The sequence below is a fragment of the Acanthochromis polyacanthus genome, chromosome 3 (assembly GCF_021347895.1).
Source record: "Acanthochromis polyacanthus isolate Apoly-LR-REF ecotype Palm Island chromosome 3, KAUST_Apoly_ChrSc, whole genome shotgun sequence".
NCBI lineage: Eukaryota > Metazoa > Chordata > Actinopteri > Pomacentridae > Acanthochromis > Acanthochromis polyacanthus.
In genome coordinates this window covers 44,216,045-44,238,154 of record NC_067115.1, presented here as the reverse complement: position 1 = coordinate 44,238,154, position 22,110 = coordinate 44,216,045, and the positions used below count along the sequence as shown (strand labels likewise).

Genomic DNA, 22,110 nt, shown 5'->3' with positions numbered 1-22,110 from the left:
TGATGACACACCAGAGGGACTCCTTCATCAAAACCAAACCCGACATTTAAAACAAAAACTGGCAACAATGACGATGGCGCATTGCTCCTCATGGAACTTGGTAAAAAATCCACAGACGGAGCAGCAGCTACAACATCTCCTCCATGTCCTTCATTGTTGTGTTGCACACAAATGATGTTAAGGGACTTCTGGACTTTCGTGCTACGACAACTCCACCCACCATGAGGTGGTACTCAACTGGAATGGAAAACCACCTAAACCGATCTGAGTCAAGTAGCTACGAGTGGAAAAGCACCTTTAGTCTGTGGTTGATCTCTCCAGAGTACCACAACATCTTCCTAAAATAAGACACGTCTCTAGCAGAGATACTCCCTCCAAAAAAGCAGAGCCACTGCCACAAATCCAGATATCAGCTTCTTTCCCTGTGGCTAAAGACTAGCGGCTCAGTTGGAACGCAGCACAGATTACCCCAAACAGTGTCTGATGCTTTAAAGATATAATAATATCCAAGATAAGCACCTTAGTGGGCAACAGAAGTGATAGAACAGGAAAAAGATGAACAAAAAAGAAGCAGGAGACCAGCAGTTCAGTCTTAATAAGGTGATCTCATAGAGCGTTGAGGAGTCATGTGACCCTCTGACATCATCATGCCATTTTCTGTTGTACATGTTAAGCTTCAGTGATCTTTAGCTGTGACTTACAGGCTCCCTGCTATCACATGCTATTCATACAGTATCTAACATTTAGCACATATATGTCCATATTCAGGGGCTGCAAAGTGGAATAGTGGTTAGCACTTTGGCCTTGCAGCAAGAAGAATCCCGGCCTGGGATCTTTCTGCATGGAGTTTGCATGTTCTCCCTGTGCATGCGTGGGTTTTCTCCGGGTACTCCGGCTTCCTCCCACAGTCCAAAAACATGTTGAGGTTAATTGGTTACTCTAAATTGTCCGTAGGTGTGAATGTGAGTGTGATTGTGTGTCTGTATATGTAGCCCTGTGACAGACTGGCGACCTGTCCAGGGTGTCCCCTGCCTTCACCGAGTCAGCTGGGATAGACTCCAGCACCCCCCATGACCCTAGTGAGGATAAAGCGGTGTATAGAGGATGGATGGATGGATGTCTATATTCAGTAACAGTAATCCATAATAATAATTCAATTTTCAATCCAATTTTATTTATATAGTGCCAATTACAATTCAAATTGTCTCAAGACACTTTACAGAGCCCATATGCCTGATAGAGCAGCCTAGGTAGCTATTAATATACAACATTTAATGAATATTGGTTCCACATGTCAGTTATCAATCCATTCATGATTCTTTATACTTGATATTGACTTTAACCCCAAAAGAAAAACAAACACTGGCTGATCCGTTGTGTGAGGCCAAATCAACACCAAATATTCCACTTTTAAACACTATCAAAGCCTGATATATCATATTCCTGTCTGTTATTGTCTTCATTAGCTATTTAAAACACACCAATGAGTCTCACTGCTGCACTTTTATACCGTCTTTAAAGCTCAGTGAGGTTTATCACTGTCAACATCCTCATTTCTGTAGCCAAACTATTTCCCTGTCACTGGCAAAGCCCTGCTGTTTGCAACCAGAGCTTGTTTTTCAGTTTCTCTCCTGTTCCATGCTAGTTTAGTTTGCTGTGCACACACTGAGCCTGCACGTTAACAACTATGTCATGTAATACAGCTTTAAAAAAAACAAACAAAAAAACCCAACTCTCCATCCCCAACAATGGAGACCATCAGACTGAATTCTCTTGTAGATCAGTCATGGAAAATGAAGACATGAACTGTGGGAGTTTAACTTTCGTATAAAGCAGCAAAAGAAGTGGTAGCACGATGTGCTTGAGTAAAGTTTCCATACTTCAGATTGCACTTCCTGTGATATGATTAATAATTATTCTTATTAACATTTAGACATCTGACAACCTCTGTAGCAAACATTTGGCTTATTTCACCTCACTGTACCAAATTTTGAAAAAGTTAACGCCAAGTGGTGAATACTCATTGAGTTGACCGAATCTGGGGTCATTGGCCCCAAAAATTAAAAAAAGACTCCTTAAGAGACGTGCGGTCATTTCGACTATTTTGTTGTTTTCTTCACACCAATCTGTGGAGCACCGTTTGATCTGCCATAACTTGATAAAAAATGTAGTTAGAGACCTGAAGCTTCATGTACATATCGTCTTCAATGATACAACCCTGCTTTGATTTGCCTAATACAAACCACTGATGATGATGCCAATCTGCTCCATGTTTTTTTCTGTTCTGATCTTCCACCAACCAAAACTAAAGAGGCTGAATGTTGTTTTTGTGATTAGCACCAATAGGAGCTCTATAGATGTGGAGTATGATGCTGGTCAGAGCCATAATTAATAAGAAAACAATTCAGGTATGACAGGTGAAGCCACTCTGACTGGAAGGGTTACAGAATACTGTTACCATGCCAAAGGAAAAATCAGGCTTTTTTCAACTCAGTGCTGTGAACGATTTTATGAAAAGTGGCACCACTGTGTTTATTATCTACATGCCAACATATTTCTCCTTGTTTTCTTTCTCCAGATCAGTTTTAATTCATTATAATCTTGTTAACCGAGAGAGTCACATAGAAGCATTGCGTTGGGAAAGTTGGCAGCATTAATACACGGTGTAAATCCATGTTTTACAGTCGTTCATGTCCAGTTATCTGTGCTTTCCCTGTTCACTGCCTCTTTCTGCAGTATTGATGCCGATGCTGTTAACCATGAGGACAGATTTTCCAGACTACAGGAGGTCCTCAGCGCTCCGTTTATACAAGTTGATGGAAGTCGATTTTCACCCTAAGTCTGAAGAAAACGTAAACAAATCTGTTCCATGCATCAAAATATCCATCAGTTCCTTATGAAGTCATGAATACCAATGACTTTTATGCATGCATGAACCATTTTACTAGAAGATAACAGAACATGTTGACCTGACATGTGTGGGTGTGTGAGTCTGTGTGTGTGTGCTTGCATGGGTGTGTGCATGTGAATGGCTGTCTATATGTAGGGAGGGTGGAGAGTTGTTTTTGTTATTTTTATTCCTATTTCTAATTGTATTTTTTATAGTCTTTTTTTAATTGCTTGTGAAGCACTTTGTGTTGTTCTTACATGGAAAGTGTTAAACAAATAAAGTTTGACTTTGACCTGTTTTTACAACCTGATCTAATAATGCTGATGTTCGTCGTGTTTCTGTTCAGAGCGTTTTATTAAATCTAATTTGACTTCCATGGTGTGTTGCTCTTAAGGCAGAATTATCAATGCTCTTTTATTTTGAAAAAGCCTTTATTTTGAAGTTGTCTGCTGTCACTTGTCTCTTCCTGTCCACTATTTTGATGTTTAGATTTACACCCATATGCGCTTTTCTGGATGCACGGCTCTCTACTTTGTAAACTCCACAGAGTCGTAAGTAATTAACTTCATTTTAGGACTGACTGGTTCAGTGAAAGGATTCATTTACACGCATTTATGTTGTTTTATTTTGGTTTTGCTGCGGTTTTCACTCTGTAATGTATATCAAGAGCCACAGTAAACCAGTCAAGTTTGCCACGACTCACGATTCATTTTGCGTTTAGTTTAACTAGTTGGATGGCTGCAGCTTTTACCATCACTGTTTTCTTCTTTCTGCCATCAGAAGAGTCTGACTTATGCTGGGAGCCATAATGAAGGACAAAAAGTTAGTGAATGTAGCACAATCCAAGGTGGAGTACAACCAGAGAATGGAAACAAAGCCGTCAGATAGCGCCGCGTGATGACATATTCATCCGCTCTGCTCATCAACTAGTTCCACATGACCAGTTCTGACGTGACGATGAAACGCTGTAGGTAGAGGACGTCGTAAACAGAGGACCTCCTTTATTCCTTTATTATTTATTGCTGATGTCATACAATTTGATTTATATTTTGTGAACATCTGTCATTCCTTCTAAGAACATGATCTGTTGGTGATAAACTTTGTTGTGGGGCATCTTGACAAACCGTGAAAACCAACCGTTTCCATCAATGATACACCTTAAGCATTGTTCTAGAAGCATACAGTTTCAACAATGTGTAAACTGTGAAGCACCATTTCATTCACGCTTGGTTTTGCACCAACCAACCTTTCACTTGACCTTACAGACAGAAAATCAGTCCAATTGAACACTGGAAAGTCATTGCTTTTGGCACCACTCTTCATAAAATCTTTTGAAGCACGATGGTTTTTCTTTCAGCCCAGGAACAAAATCACAGTACTCACCTTCATACTTGCTCAATGAATGTCCCAATGCTGGCCATAAATGCAAAAAAACCTCATTTTAATCATTTTTTTTCTCATCAAATATAGCTCTGATTGGCTCTATACTCCAGAATTTTACACCCTAAAGCTCCTATGTGAGCTCCTGCTGCCTATTTATCTGATTACCACTACTAAACACATGTATATCGTTTGCATTGCTAGTAATTTTCCTTTTTCTTCAAGTCTTGACTTCCAACTGGGACTCGAGTAATAATTTCGTGCCACCTCATGTGAATACGTGTGCTGCCATGACAACAAAGATTCTTAAACCCTATTGCAGCCAATCACAGGAAACAAATCAGCCTGTTAGGGTGAAAAATGAGGGTTTTATGTTGGTGGAATTTCAAAACAGAAACATTGACATTTCATCATGTAACTGGTATTATTCTACCAAAGGGTTGTACCGTTGAAGACTATATGTACACATCAAGAAACCTGCAAAATATCAGGATTCCAGCTGCATTATGTCTCCAGTTCTGGCAGATCAAACATTGGTACAAAGAAAACAATGTGAAAATCGCGTTGATCTCATCCTTCTTTGAGGATTTTTAGTTCAAAAATAATGCTACCTAGAACCCCAGATTGTACACATAAATCAAGATTTAACATTTTTTACAAAATCTATCAAATAGGAGATGGTTGTACGTGGGGCATTCGGTGAATTTAGGTGGAATACGCACATATCTGACTCCTGGTACATGCTGAATATGTGCCAAAAGCTGAAGTTGGAGACGAATCATAGTAGTACCTGTGTTTGGATTTCATCCTTCTGGAAAAACAAAAGCTGCATTTAAGGCCACATTTCATCTTCCTCGCACAGCCCTAACTGTTATGTACATAAAACTATGGCCTCTTTTAGGCGAGCCAGTCAAATGTAAAGGATTCTGCAAACTAAATTAAATCAACATATTCTATTTGTGTAAGAACGTAAAACACTCCAAGAAGGTCCCATCCACAGATCATTTCCATTCTGTGGAGCCAAGCTGCTGCCAGCTTCAGTCTCTGCTGGAGGAAGATGGTTAATTAACATTCTCTTCAGCATAAATTTCAGGGTGGCTCTTTTGCTGGTGTGTTTTCAGGTTTCGTATCCAGGCGAAACCTCTGCCACACATGCCACAGCTGTACGGTTTCTCCCCCGTGTGAACTCTCTGGTGTTTTCTGAGGTTTCCGGCCTCTGAGAACATCTTCCCGCATGTAGAGCAGCTGAAAGGTTTCTCCCCGGTGTGAACGCGCTGGTGGATCTCCAACTTCTTCGGCCGGTTGAAGGTTTTACCGCAGTAGCTACAGACAAACAGTCTTTCCTTGCTGACTCGAGGCGGCGCTTTGCTGGCGTCGCTAAAGGGCTGAGGCAGCGGGAAAGCAGGTCGGTAAGGAGTCCAGCCGTTAACAGAGGAGGACGACGGGAAATCCACTTTCAACGCCCGAGTTTCCACTTCAACGCCCGAGGGCTTGTCAAAAAAGCCCTCAACCAACGAGTTACTACTTCTATCACCGTCACACAACACAATGCCGCCGCCATCGGTATACTGGTGTGGGTTTACTGCTGGCTGGAGAGAATGTCTGCCCTCTACAGAGCCACTCAGTTCACACTTAAGGAGAGGAGAGGAGCCACTGACCTCCACTCCTCTGCTGCTGCTGTTCTGGCTCTGGACCTGGCTCTGGACCTGGGGCTGACTGGAGGTGGACTGGGAGTTCTGGTGTTGCAGTCGGGGCCTCTGAGCTGCGGCACCACGGGGGAGAAGCTCCAGCACTCCTTCAGAGAGACGATGTGGAGGGAGGAAGAGACAGAAAACAGAAATTATTAATAAAAGCAAGATTTTTTCCAGAAATAAGGTGTCATAAGGTGGAAAATATCAAATCCCAAAATGCATCTGAAGACAGAATGAAAGCATGAGTCTAAACCTCTTCAGCAGTCATTTTACCAGCAAACACAGCCTGTGTGTCCTCCATGTACGGCTGCTATTTAGTGCTCACAGCCAGCTCACTTCATCTCACAAAGCTGAAACATCTTCTCAGCATCTCATACAACTGTTTTCTGACATGTTGACCATCGTGTTTAGTTCTCAGTTGTGTATGAAGCTGTGCTTTTAGGGCTTTCAATCACACAGTTTGTTCAGTTTGCTTCACTAAACACTGGAAGGGTCAACTGCCACAACTGATGTGGGTTTCTAGCTGGTGGTGTGTCTGATGGTGGACATATCTCAGCAACTGTTGGACAGACTGACATCAAACTTCATTTATAATCCCCCTAGAATCAATTCTCAGAACTCTATCTCCTTGATAGTATGCTTAAACACTAGAGCGCAACTTATAATGAATTTTTTGAGAAACCAAATATCACATTTTGGGAGTAAATTAACTGTCTAGTCATATTTTTTAAAGAGAAGACGGCTCAGATCGTCCTGTGACACGACGGTTCCAAGTTCCCTCTGAGGAAAATTCAGACAAAGAATCATCAGATGATCTGGTGCTGAATAAGGCAAACACACTCGCCCAAAAAACAAAAGACACAGAACGACAAAAACGAGACTGAAAATGACAAACATGAGTCTGAAAGCAACATAAACAAGTTAAAAAATGACAAAAATGAGGCACAAATCGACAAAAACAAGACTGAAACAACAAAACAAAACACAAAAAAGAGACACAAAATAATAAAAATAAGTCCGAAAACGACAAACAAGACACAAAACGACAAAAATGACAAAAACAAAACACAAAAAGAGACACAAAATAATAAAATTAAGTCCGAAAACGACAAACAAGACACAAAACGACAAAAATGACAAAAACAAAACACAAAAAGAGACACAAAATAATAAAATTAAGTCAGAAAACGACAAACAAGACACAAAACGACAAAAACAAAACACAAAAAGAGACACAAAATAATACAAATAAGTCCGAAAACAACAAACGAGACACAAAACGACAGAACTGAGATCATTTTGTGACTCTCTCATTTAAAATAAAACCGCCCATCTTTAGTTCTGTAAATTACCTATTTATGATCAAAGCACTCATTAGAAGAAGAAGATGGAGAAGATAAGAACACGTGAGCTTTAAGTGTTCATTCTACACTAACACTAATGAACAACAAAGCTACCACAGAAAACAGAGAACAGAATCTGTACTCACCGTCCTCTCCTATCAGCGCTCCGTCTTCCTGTCCCTCTACAACCCGTGACATGTTGGCCTCCATCTTCTCCTCCTTCACCACCAACGTCTCTGGCTCCACCAGCTCCACACCTGGAGACTAACAACAGACCAGGTGTGTCACTGATGTCCAGCACAGGTACAGCCCAGCACTAGCATCATGAGCTCTGGTGGCGTCTCACCTTCCTCTGCAGGCTCTCAGAGAGGACCATCTCACTGGTGGAGGTCCTGCTAGCAGCTCTACCAGACCACAGGCTCACGTCCACTGGTCGCTCAAACACACCGTCTGCACAAAGAGAAAACAGCTGCTTTAGAAGAAGCATGGAAACAAAGGTCAGCATGTTGTTGCTAAGGGATATTCATCAGTATATTACAATTTTTACGCCACAGTAAACTAAGGCTGACGCTAGAGCTGCAACAACGAATCAATAAAATCAATAATAAACGATTATTAAAAGTGTTGACAATGAATTTCATTATCGATTTGCTGTGGCGCACGATTCATGTGTCACTCACCATGTTGTAGAGCTTTACCTGTCTACTTCACCTGCAGAACTTTGTCAATGCTGGCGGACCGAAATAAAGTTTTTATGTTTTTTTGCCTTTAAAAACTTCAACTTGCACACAGTGGTAGTAATAATTTGAAGATTAAGCCTCAAGTTTTAATTTTCTGACAAAGTCTGAGTGAAGACACTGGTCTGTGTTGGAGTGAGGCAGGATGAACTGCATTTAGAGGTTAAAGTAACTGATTACATCTACTCAACATATGGAATGAAGTATTTTTTAAGGTGCTTGTAAATAAAGTATATATACGCTGCTCAAAAAAATGAAAGGAACACTTTTTAATCTAAGTACAGCATCAGGTCAGTGAAACATGTGGGATACTGATCTGGTCAATAAGTAACTGAGGAGCTTTTTAGTCAGTTTCAGCTGCTTTGGTGTTCATAAAATTAACAACAGATGCACTAGAGGGGTAACAATGAGACACCCCCAAAACAGGAATGAGTTTACAGGTGAAGGCCACTGATGTTTTTTTCCTTCCTAATATTTTCTGACTGTTTTTCACTAGTTTTGCATTTGGCTAGGGTCAGAGTCATTTCTGGTATCATGAGGCGATACCTGGACCCTACAGAGGTTCTACAGACAGTCCAACTCCTCCAGGATGAAACATCAATGCGTGCCATTGCCAGAAGGTTTGCTGTGTCTCCCAGCACATTCTCAAGAGCATGGAGGAGATTCCAGGAGACAGACAGTTAGTCTGGGAGAGCTGGACAGGACTGTAGAAGGTCCTCAACCCATCAGCAGGACAGCTATCTGCTCCTTTGTGTAAGGAGGACCAGGATGAGCACTGCAATAGCTCTACAAAATGACCTCCAGCAGACCACTGGTGTGAATGTCTCTGATCAAACAATCAGAAAGAGATGAGAGTGGTCTGAGGGCCCAGCGTCCTCTAGTACCCGCTGTGCTCGCTGACCGGCACCGTGGAGCTCGGCTGGTATTTGCCATAGAACACAGGAATCTGCAGGTCCACCACTGGTGCCCTGTGCTTTTCACAGATGAGAGCAGGTTCACCCTGAGCACATGTGACAGACATGAAAGGGTCTGGAGAAGCCGTGGAGAACGTTCTGCTGCCTGTAACATTGTTCAGCATGACTGGTTTGGTGGTGGGTCAGTGATGGTGTGGGGAGGCATATCCATGGAGGGACACACAGACCTCTACAGGCTGGACAATGGCATTCTGACTGCCTTTAGGTATCAGGATGAAATCCTTTGACCCATTGTCAGACCCTACATTGGTGCAGTGGTCCTGGATTCCTTCTGGTGCAGGACAATGCCCAGTCTTATGTGGTAAGAGAACTCATGCAGTTTGGACAGTGCAAGGCTCTCTGTTTCCCCTTGTAACTCTGATTTAAAGAGGCCATAAGTGGCGTGTGATAATACTAAATGCTACAAGTTATTCTAACAGTATCACAAGTAGTACTGGATTTATTTTTCAGCCTTTTGCATTAAAATGTTTAAAAAATTTTTTATCACAAATACTAGTCTCTGTAGCTGCTGAAAAAGAGCAACAGGGCCACATTTATGGAGGATAAATGTTGTTTGAAAAAACAGTTTTTGTCAACATGAACTTTGAAAAGTGTTGAATAAACACATTAAGTGCATATATATTCCCTTCTTCCTTGAGTCTGTTTGCTCATACAAAATAAAACACAATCAATATAGATTAAAAAGGAATGATATTGAAATTAATCCACAGCAACCTTTTGATTAATCAGATTTTTTTTAAATCATCTGACGGCACTAATATATATTTGTACATATATGTATATAATGGTTAGTTGCAGCCCCAGCTGACACTGCTCTGGGTCTTTGTTCACCAGAACTATTCTGTAGTTGCAGACCAGGTTTCTACAGCTCAGTACCTGCACAGGTGTTGTAGTTTACCTGTGTCTCTACGCATACCGTGGTGAGGAAAAATGTGTTATCCAGTTCTGAACGTCTCAAACATTTTCCGTTCAGTCACAGGCTCTGATGTTTTCCTCCTGACCTAAACAGGAAGTAGAACCTTTTCTAGAATGTTGCTGGTCTACTATTGTGCATTAACAGAGGAACCTTGAGGAACAATGAGCAGCTCTGAGAGACCTGAAGCAGACGTAGACCTCCAAACCAGACTATGGACACTGGATTCCACCATCAGAAGATGGAACTGTTCCACCATCATCTGTATGGACACGGTGGTTTCAGAAATCAGAAGTGAGGACGTTCATCAGAGAAGATCCAGTTCTCTATTCTGTAGGAGTCAGAGTTCTGGACTTCTTTGTAAAGCCAGTCTCTTCTCCTTCTGCAGTTTGGTGAGTCGTGGGGTACGTTGCCGCTTAAAGCTTTCAGCTCAATGTTTCTGTTAAATAACTCAGAGCTCTTAGAAACATCTTCTTAGAAAAACTACACATTTAAAATCATTTCTAGACCGTGACAAGTTGTCTTGACCACAAAGTAAAATACTAGATTGTTCTTTGGTCTTTTGTCATTGTGTGTCTCATTTTTAAAATATTTTGTCTTGTCTATGCTGTTTTTTGTCTTTTCTGTCTTCTTCTGTGGTTGTGATCCTCCAGTAAATCCTCTGGTTCAGCTCCAGATGACTAAATGTTGTGTTCCTTTGCAGACACTCTGTGATCTGGAAGTTGTGATGTGGAAATGATAAACTGAGGATGAATGTTGATGAAACTGAATTTATTATTCTTCATAAATTTCAGTTGTTCATGATGTTTTGTAAAAAGATTTTTGCACTAAAACAAAGCAACCATTTGGAGCTGTGGTTATTTATAGGTTATTATGCTGTGGTTTTACTGGTTGAAATCAAACTGTGCTGAATGTGGAACCTGGACTAGGCTGAGTTTCACAGCCCTGATCACACATAGACCTGCTGTATGTTTACAGGGCTGTACAGTGCGAGCGTTTCACTCGCATATGCGCCTAAAAATAGATCGGTGCGAGTAGAAAAAATAAAAAGGAAGCACGCGTGTGAGTACAGATGTCAACCCTGTCATTCGCATTTGCTCCTAAAATAAATCCACACAAAGTGGATCAAACTAAAAGTCACAGCCTACACCTTCTTCTTCAACAACTTTCTTTCACATCGGCGCGCTACAACAGGACATGGTCAGAAAACCCGTGAGCTCCTCTGACTCTCAGGCCGTCTCCCCCATAGATCTATACAAACATGTATATATCTATGGTCTCCCCCCACAGTACCGAGCATCACACAGACCGACGCACTTTCTTAAAGCGACAGGCTCCTATTTCTGTCTTTAGCTTTTATGAACACATTAACTTGAAATAACCAAATACTGTGTCTGTCTAAATTATAATAATGCAAATGACACTAAATTAAGCATGTAAAAAAGTGTAAATACCATAAAGTAATAACTGAACTAAAATTGTCATCAGTTAACACAATCTGTGCATTCTGCCCCTATAATCAGACTCCCCTAAGAATGCAAGATATGGCCTCAAAATATGTCTGGTATTTATGTATAAAGTCTTTAATATAAGTATAGTTCTTAAGTATAAAGTCATTTGTTATTTTTGTTGTTTTTATTGGGCCAGTTAACAATATAATAGAATTTAAATTCTTTATCCCACACCTGGGAAATTATTTGCTACAACAGCTAAAACACCAAATCATGACAAGTTTTTTTTTGTTTGTTTGTTTTAAAAACTAGTAAATTACAGTCTGTAAGAACAGAAAAATACATAAGGGGCTAAATGATCACAGTATGGCAGATTAAGAACAGAGAGACTATTTCAAAACTAGGACTTTAACAGAAATATGCAGGTTGAGTTAACTGTGCAGATTGTATGAGATGAAATAAAATCTGGAGTCAGATTTTGTTGGGCCACTTAACAAAATATGACTCCACTATTATTTTGGGGATGCAAGAAGTCACAACCTCCAAACTTTCTCAGCTCCATCTGCTCCTCTGCTGCTGCTGTATAAGGTCTTGTGTACATGGTGGCTTCCACCGAGTTTTTTGATTGGAAATTGGAAAAATGTAACACAATGCCATCTGAGCGATAATGGAAAATATGACAAAAGAAAGAAGTCAGTAGACCAATCACACTCCAAATGAAAGGAAGCCATACTGGTGAAAGTTTTGTTTTCTTTTGTGAGAACAAAATCAATAATTCTTTACAAACTAATTACAAAATACACATGCATATGTACACCTCCTTTTATGAGAACAAAATCAAACATAATTCTTTGCAAACTATTTACAAAATACACACACACACACTCTCTAAACATGGGCTTTGGTGTTTCCTTGTGACGGATGTAGTATAGATGTCCATCTGTAAAAATACATTGGTTTATTAGTTCACAAAGTCCTGAGGACAATGAAGCTGATCTGACACTGGTGAGGGATGATAATCTATTTTGTGGGAGAAGCTTTGTTTGTGCAATGTCACTGTTAGAACTGCATCCATTTATTTGACCACCACTGAAGACCTCATGAGGATCAGCTTGGAGGGGCCATGGCTGGAGGACTTTGATCCAAGTCCTGCTGTGGACCACTGGATGAACTCAGCCAAGTGTGCCAGGACGACGAATACAAAAAGATGTGGGACAGGGATGTTCTCTGTGTTAAAGAACTGAGGCTACTGCTTGGCTTGTTGTGTGAATATTGATAATAAAATTGTGTGATTCATAGTGTAAATTCATAGTGCTCCTAATTTTTTTTCTGTGCTCCTAAATTTTTTCATTTAGGAGCACCTGTGCTCCTAGTGAAAAAGCTCAGCGTACAGCCCTGTTTATATCAGACCATCAGAGCTGTTTTCTATCATTCTACCAGTGTTGGAGGAATCCTACAGACCTACTATATGTTTATATCAGACCATCAGAGCTGTTTTCTATCATTCTACCAGTGTTGGAGGAATCCTACAGACCTACTATATGTTTATATCAGACCATCAGAGCTGTTTTCTATCATTCTACCAGTGTTGGAGGAATCCTACAGACCTACTATATGTTTATATCAGACCATCAGAGCTGTTTTCTATCATTCTACCAGTGTTGGAGGAATCCTACAGACCTACTATATGTTTATATCAGACCATCAGAGCTGTTTTCTATCATCCTACCGGTGCTGGAGGACTCCTGCAGGCTGCTGCTGATCTGAACCCTCGGTCTGCTGCTGTTGTTCATGGCGCTCTCCCGAAGCCTCCTCTCTGCGTTCCCCCGGGCCATCTTCAGCTCCAGCAGATGCAGCTTCCTCTTCAGCGCCTTGTTCTCCCTCTGGCACTGAGACATCTGCAGACTCACCACCGCGTAGTCGTCGTCCACTAGCTTACAGATCTCCGCCACCGCCGCGTTAGCCAGGACCTCCATGATGGAGGCCAGCTGGGTCTGAAAGGCCAGCCGGCTGGACATGGTGTCTGCCCGCTCCGTCCTTTAGAGATGCAGCTCAACTTTTACAGGATTAATGCGTAGTAAAAGTACAGTCACAGCATTTTAGAAACACGACGGGGTCAGAAGCTGAATGTATAAACCGTTACTACCGCTAAGAAGGTAAAGCTAGCTTCTACACCGTCCACCGCCGCCTACCGCAAACATAACACGTCACATCCGGTTATGGAAAGCTCACCGGAAAGTGTCATCATGAGTTTATTGTCTTTGTTCATCAATAGTTTCCCTCCTCTATGTACAGTTTTTTGTATTTAAAGATTCATCTGTAAAACCAGTAATTATCATGATCGTAGTGTGTGACCTCGTTATTGTAGTGCGTTTTCATACAGATAGATAGATAGATAGATAGATAGATAGATAGATAGATAGATAGATAGATAGATAGATAGATAGATCAATACACTCAACAAAAATATAAACGCAACGCTTTTGTTTTTGCTCCCATTTTTTATGAGGTGAACTCAAAGATCTAAAACTTTTTCCACATACACAATATCACCATTTCTCTCAAATAGTGTTCACAAATCTGTCTAAATGTGTGATAGTGAGCACTTCTCCTTTGCTGAGATAATCCATCCCACCTCACAGGTGTTCCATATCAAGATGCTGATTAGACACCATGATTAGTGCACAGGTGTGCCTTAGACTGCCCACAATAAAAGGACACTCTGACAGGTGCAGTTTTCTTTTATTGGGGGGTCCACTCCTCTTCAATCTCTGTGTGAAGTTGCTGGATGTTGGCAGGAACTGATACACGCTGTCGTATTCGCCGATCCAGAGCATCCAAACATGCTCAATGGGTGACATGTCCGGTGAGTATGCTGGCCATGCAAGAACTGGGACGTTTTCAGTTTCCAAGAATTGTGTACAGATCCTTGCAGCATGGGGCCGTGCATTATCCTGCTGCAACATGAGCTGATGTTCTTGGATGTATGGCACAATAATGGGCCTCAAGATCTCATCACGGTATCTCTGTGTATTCAAAATGCCATCAATAAAATGCACCTGTGTTCTTGGTCCATAACAGACGCCTGCCCATACCATAACCCCACCGCCACCATGGACCACTCCATCCACAACACTGACATCAGAAAGCCACTCACCCACACACGCTGTCTGCCATCTGCCCTGAACAGTGTAAACCGGGATTCATCTGTGAAGAGAATGTAGTATCTGACCAGATGTGCTGTTAGAATGTGATTCTCATGACTTGAGACGAGTGATGTTGGTGTTGCTGAGCATGTGCTATATGTCAGAATGGAGTGTATCTTCTTGTTGAAAGAACTCAGTGTTGTATTAGTAGTTCCTGTGTCTAGGGAATTAGCCTATGGATTTCGCCACAGGGTTTATCAATGAGGCTCTTGTTTTTTGGTCTTCTGATACAAATCACATGTTGTGACAATGGTTCCACTTGTTTAAAACATATAAAAGTGACCTCCGTTTGCTGTTCGGGGAGATTCATTTGGCCGGATCCTCCCAGACAGTCTCTCTGTCTGATCGATGCTGTTCTTCCTTATAATAAGCTTATTAAGCAAGTCAGTGTCACGGACATTTCTCCTTCACCTGCACATCACGGACATCAGAGAGAAACCACGACAAAAGCAACACCAAATTCACTTGTCTCAAGTCATGAGAATCACATGTCTAACAGCACATCTGGTCAGATACTACAAGAACACCTCTCCAACGTGCCAGACGCCATCCAATGTGAGCATTTGCCCACCTCTGAACTTTAAGCACATCCATCATGGTGGAGGACACAGAAGAAACACTAAAAAATGTCTGAATGTCCAAATATTTATCAGACCACAGCTCAGAAAAGATGAGCACACACAGCACAGTTCATTGCAAACTTTTACATGTTTAATGACACCGATATACTTTGAACACTGGAACATGTCATAAAAGAATACTAAAAGGCAAAATGTCCATCGTAGCTGTTCACCCTACAGCTGGTGCCACTGACATTCAAACATTTACACACAAACACTCTGATATATGCTGAACTTTACATTTTACACATCTTTATTACATATTGAATTCAGAACAAAGAAAGTTTGACATTAAGAAGACTGGTGAAGAAGAGAGACTGTAACGCTGCCCAGTTTCAGAAACAAACCTCAACCTTCTGGACAATATATTCCCCCTCTATTTGTAAGAAGTAAATACTGCTGACAGTCAACCTGACAAACACAGTCATAACATCAGAAGGTGCAGCGCTGTGGGACAACATCTACTCAACAAAATCTCTCTCCAGCTTCTCAGACAAGGCCACTCATGGATGACACTGAATGTGAGGAATATGGAATGGAACACAGTGTTGGGATTGCAGATTTTGCCAGCGGCTTTTAACAAATTGCTATGGTGCTATCTTTCTCGCTAAGAGATTCTTCTGATAAAACGGCATCCTGCTGTGGCTCAAAACAACCTCATGAGGGCAAAGAACAGAGAAAATGATTAAACTGGAAGTTCAAACAGAAATGCTCAATCGGTACATCGCAAAATGTTTTCACGCTGTAACTTGATCCAGTTTTATTCTAGTATTTATTAAATTCTGGTTATTCAGTATCCAACAGATGTGAGTGCATCCATGTGTAAAATCATCTAAATGTGGAGAGGATAAAAATGACATTACCTCTTAAATCTTACATTATTTTTGACACTTATTTACGAGTAATTCCATTCGGATGTTTACCACAGGACTGGAAAAAAAAAAGGACAAACATCTACTGCATGTTTTGTTGATTGAAAGAAAGAAATCTATAACTGAGAAATGACTATAGGAGGATATTCATGTCAGCATGGAGGGATAAAACACTGGATATTTATGAAATGGAAGAGATGACAGCGTTTGTAAACCAAAAACTAGACCAGTTTGTAGCGTGTTGGGAAAAATGGACTGTGTTTATAAAAATTAAAAAGCCCAATTTAATTGTGAGTCTAAAAAACTTAAAGAGAATGTAATGGTCACTCCCTGATGTTACTAAAGATGTTCATGGTTCTGTTTATTTTATTTGATTGTATTTAATTAATTTATTGCTCTTATAATCAATCAAAAACTAGTTCTTTGGACAGGCTATGTTGGAAATACAGGCACCAAAGTAGAAACTCAACGCAACAAACGTGAATCCACCCTGATCACTGACAGACTAGTTCAAGAAATCTATCATTTTTAAAGCAGAATTACAAATTAGTTGTGAAAATGATCACTGGTAGATAAATGTTTTAGATAAATGAAATAATCTGACAGTGAGACTTCTGAACGATGGAAAGCTAGGCGACCAATCAGTGGGAAACACTTCCAGCGAGTATCAGAGGACAAAGAGGTAAAAGTAGTATAAATCAGATCATTAATCCTGCTTTAAAGATGCCATGGACAGTCCACTGCATGCACAGTTCAGCTTTGATCCATGGACAGGTAGCTGTTTTAAACTCTCCAGACTAGTTATCGATGGAATTTAGAGTTTCTGTGACAGGTCAGTGTGAACTACTCTGCACTACATTTATCTCAATAAAGAAAGACGCTTGCTGTTTGGCACAGACTAGCGAGATGAAACTTTGTTAAATATGAATTAAAGCCTGAAGACTACTGGAGAACATTTGTTCTGTTTAGATGGTGTTCAGGATTTCTCTAATCAACTTCTCCAGGCTGACCGCAGTGAACGCATAGTCCCGACAGTGAAGCATGAAGAGTAATGATATGGTGCCGCATGACGACAAACATCCCAAAATACTGCCCTACAAGATGATTCCCAGTTTCCAGGAAGAATATTCCAACATCGTAGTGATGCAGAGCACAACTCCACAACCAGACCAGAGTTTCTAAGGAAGAAGAAAAGGTGCAAACTATTATCTGGGCAAGTTTGTTGTTCTGCTTCAATCTAATCCAACACTTTGGGGTTTTACAGAGATGTTTAGAGCAACACAACCTCTCAAAGAGTGGCTGAAAAAAGTGTTTGATGAACAGCTCTATCCAACGATATGAATCTCAGCAATGAGGGGTGTACTGACTTGTTGCAGTTATTACTACTGGAGGGCCCGTATTTTTAAATACATTATGAAACCACAAGTTTTTAATTTACTTAACAACAAATATCCGACTGTCGATCTGGGAAGTAATTTAATTCCTGCATATAGTCTTTGAATCATTGGGGATGACTAGGTGGTATTACCCAGGGGTGTACTCACTTCTGTTGTGTACTGTAGGTGCTCTGAGGGCAGCCAGACCAGTTTAAAGGTGCTGTAAAGTGTTTAACTGACAGCTAGCATCGATGCTAACAAAATCAACTACATGAAATACAGGACATGGAGCTGTTTGAGTTTGTCTGAGCTGTGATAACTACCGATAACTACCTTCTCATGGTAGCACTTAACGGTGTGTGGCTGATTTACTAATTAATTATAACAATAATACATTTGATCTGTAATGCACTTTTCATTCAAGCAAATTCTTAAAGTGCTAGTGCCAATCTAAATCCTGCAATCCCATTGGTCCTGTACTAACAATAGAGCCCAAAGTGTGTAGAAAACAGAGCAGAAAGGGCAGAAAGAGATTTCTTTTAATGACTGATGGATTCAGCTCATTACTGAAACACTAGAAACTAAAAGCAAGAATAGAGTTTAACAGGTCAAAGATAAGCACAGTTCATAGTATATTTGTGTAGGTAGATAGAGCCTATATTGAATACCCTTTAACTGCCTCTTAGTGAGAAAATGTGTTGAAATGGGAAATTGAGTGAAGAACAGTTTTAATTTGATATCTTGGTAGAGGTGATCAAGTTATGGCTGTTGTTCATCCTGTCTGACTGGGTGGAACACTGGTGGACCACAATGACCATTCAAAACAAGCCAAGACCCTCCTGTCCATAATCAGCCCGAGCCACAGGAACCAGATAGTTGATCACAAACGAGACCATTTACGGGCTAATGGATGAAGTGCTATCTCTGTCTCAGGCACTCTTACACTTCCTTATATGACCCTCTCTGTATGAAACTACAATAAGAAGAGGGTGAGAAGGCTTTAGGAGAAATACACCTTAAACAAAATTCACCAGTTACAGTTATAATCTAAGACAAACATCAAATCTACACATCGTGACTGACAGGATACAGCCTCCTAGTCTTTGTTCACATTAATATAAGATGCACGATTCAGCCTTTCAGAGTCCGACCTGTGAGGGCTAGTGGTCTTTCTACAGGCCGCACTGAGACTGCTGCCGGTGTCTGCGGACGCTACACATCTGGCTGAAGGACTGTCCACAGCGTGAGCAGCTGTAGGGTTTCTCCTGGGTGTGAACGGTGCGATGCCTCTTCAGATGGCTGGATGAGATGAAGCTCTTCCCACACAGCGTGCATCGGTAGCGCCTCTCCCCGGTGTGGATGAGGAGGTGGACCCGCAGGTTGTTGGGCTGGGCGAAGCCTTTCCCACAGTGGGGGCAGGTGTACGGTCTCTCCCCTGTGTGAACTCGCTGGTGCAGCTCCAGAGCAGCTCCACTGGGGAATACCCGGCCACACACCGTGCACACCACGGGCTCTTTAGCAGCCGGAGCACTGCTCCGGTAAGGCCGCCGCTGGCTTGCTGTGGTGGCAGAAGGAGCTGCAGGGGGAGGCGGTGCAGGAGGAGGTGGAGGAGGTGCAGCTACAACGGCGGCGGCGGCAGCAGCAGCAGCCATGTCAAAGGAGGCGGCGAAGGCAGCCATTTCATGAGTGCCCCCAGTGAAGAGCATGGTCGGGGGGCCGTCAAGACCTTCTCCTCCCTGTGAGGTGAACGAGGCTGAAGGGTGTCCAGTTTCTGAGTTGCCCAAACCCAGCTGTGCTACGGCATACGCTGCTCCAAGATGGCTGACCCGCTCCTGCATCCAGGCCAGGTCCAGGCCCAGGCTGTTGAGCCGCTCAGGGCTCGGCTCGTCCGAAGCTACAGGAGCCGACAGCTGAGAGGGATGAGCTTCATCGTCTGTAGCATCATCTGTCTGGACCTCTGGCTTCACAGCACCGTTCTTTAGGCTCCCTGTCAGGTCTCTGCCAGCAGCTTCAGGGACTGGAGGGACCCCGCTGCTGACTGTCAGAGTGCTGCCCAGAGGCTTGGTGGCTTTACGTTTGGCTCGAGGCCTGCAGGTCAGGTCCATGGTGGCCTCAGTGGGGGGGGAGGACGGCTGGGAGGGGGTAGACACGAAGCTGGTGTCCAGAACGATGTCGGTGTGGGGAGGTTCCTCAGTGGGCTCCAGAGCTAAAGGTAAACAGAGAAAATCAGGAAAAATAGAGGAAAAAATTCACTCAGAAACATTATGGCTGTTCTGTTTAACTTCTGGTTTATAAAAAGACAGATCTGACAGATATCAGATATGAGAAATCAATCAAATACTAGAAATGCAGAAAATCAGACCCGAGATACGGTTTAAATGCAGCAAGTAATGCTCAGATTTGTACATAGGGGAGACAACTAGGCCTGCAGAAATCCATTATATTAGTAGTCAAATATTCTATCGAGTATTTTGGTGATTAATAGACTAATCGGATTCTGTGCTGTTGCAGCATCAAAAGAGGAGTGAGCGTGCTGTGCAACAGATTAACCATCCTGGAGGAACACGGACGGACATCTATGATGTACATATATACTGTAGTACAGGTGTATAGTACATGTATAGTGTAGTACATGTATAGTGTAGTACAGGTGTATAGTACATGTATAGTGTAGTACAGGTGTATAGTACATGTATAGTGTAGTACAGGTGTATAGTACATGTATAGTGTAGTACAGGTGTATAGTACATGTATACTGTAGTACAGGTGTATAGTACATGTATAGTGTAGTACAGGTGTATAGTACATGTATAGTATAGTACAGGTGTATAGTACATGTATAGTGTAGTACAGGTGTATAGTACATGTATAGTGTAGTACAGGTGTATAGTACATGTATAGTATAGTACAGGTGTATAGTACATGTATAGTGTAGTACAGGTGTATAGTACATGTATAGTGTAGTACAGGTGTATAGTACATGTATAGTGTAGTACAGGTGTATAGTACATGTATAGTGTAGTACAGGTGTGTAGTACATGTATAGTATAGTACAGGTGTATAGTACATGTATAGTGTAGTACAGGTGTATAGTACATGTATAGTATAGTACAGGTGTATAGTACATGTATAGTACAGGTGTGTAGTACATGTATAGTGTAGTACAGGTGTATAGTACATGTATAGTGTAGTACAGGTGTATAGTACATGTATAGTGTAGTACAGGTGTATAGTACATATATACTGTAGTACAGGTGTATAGTACATGTATAGTATAGTACAGGTGTATAGTACATGTATAGTGTAGTACAGGTGTATAGTACATGTATAGTGTAGTACAGGTGTATAGTACATGTATAGTGTAGTACAGGTGTATAGTACATGTATAGTGTAGTACAGGTGTATAGTACATGTATAGTGTAGTACAGGTGTATAGTACATGTATAGTGTAGTACAGGTGTATAGTACATGTATAGTACAGGTGTGTAGTACATGTATAGTATAGTACAGGTGTATAGTACATGTATAGTGTAGTACAGGTGTATAGTACATGTATAGTGTAGTACAGGTGTATAGTACATGTATAGTGTAGTACAGGTGTATAGTACATGTATAGTACAGGTGTGTAGTACATGTATAGTATAGTACAGGTGTATAGTACATGTATAGTGTAGTACAGGTGTATAGTACATGTATAGTACAGGTGTGTAGTACATGTATAGTATAGTACAGGTGTATAGTACATGTATAGTGTAGTACAGGTGTATAGTACATGTATAGTACAGGTGTGTAGTACATGTATAGTATAGTACAGGTGTATAGTACATGTATAGTATAGTACAGGTGTATAGTACATGTATAGTGTAGTACAGGTGTATAGTACATGTATAGTATAGTACAGGTGTATAGTACATGTATAGTGTAGTACAGGTGTATAGTACATGTATAGTACAGGTGTGTAGTACATGTATAGTATAGTACAGGTGTATAGTACATGTATAGTGTAGTACAGGTGTATAGTACATGTATAGTACAGGTGTGTAGTACATGTATAGTATAGTACAGGTGTATAGTACATGTATAGTATAGTACAGGTGTGTAGTACATGTATAGTATAGTACAGGTGTATAGTACATGTATAGTATAGTACAGGTGTATAGTACATGTATAGTGTAGTACAGGTGTATAGTACATGTATAGTGTAGTACAGGTGTATAGTACATGTATAGTATAGTACAGGTGTATAGTACATGTATAGTGTAGTACAGGTGTATAGTACATGTATAGTACAGGTGTGTAGTACATGTATAGTATAGTACAGGTGTATAGTACATGTATAGTGTAGTACAGGTGTATAGTACATGTATAGTATAGTACAGGTGTATAGTACATGTATAGTACAGGTGTGTAGTACATGTATAGTATAGTACAGGTGTATAGTACATGTATAGTGTAGTACAGGTGTATAGTACATGTATAGTACAGGTGTGTAGTACATGTATAGTATAGTACAGGTGTATAGTACATGTATAGTGTAGTACAGGTGTATAGTACATGTATAGTATAGTACAGGTGTATAGTACATGTATAGTGTAGTACAGGTGTATAGTACATGTATAGTATAGTACAGGTGTATAGTACATATATACTGTAGTAC

General features: G+C 41.0%; 1 protein-coding gene across 1 annotated transcript in view; it reads right to left on the bottom strand.

Moving 5' to 3' along the window:
• The window catches only part of LOC110968691 (zinc finger protein 236-like), a 63,338-nt gene that overhangs the window by 11,640 nt on the left and 29,588 nt on the right, over positions 1 to 22,110 (bottom strand). Inside the window, exons 9-14 of the mRNA XM_051946005.1 lie at positions 18,629 to 19,659; positions 17,622 to 17,644; positions 13,109 to 13,416; positions 7,651 to 7,754; positions 7,451 to 7,568; positions 5,341 to 6,065 (exon numbers count right to left, since the gene is read on the bottom strand). Coding sequence (XP_051801965.1) covers positions 5,341 to 6,065; positions 7,451 to 7,568; positions 7,651 to 7,754; positions 13,109 to 13,416; positions 17,622 to 17,644; positions 18,629 to 19,659 — 2,309 coding nt within the window. The remainder of the gene's footprint in view (positions 1 to 5,340; positions 6,066 to 7,450; positions 7,569 to 7,650; positions 7,755 to 13,108; positions 13,417 to 17,621; positions 17,645 to 18,628; positions 19,660 to 22,110) is intronic.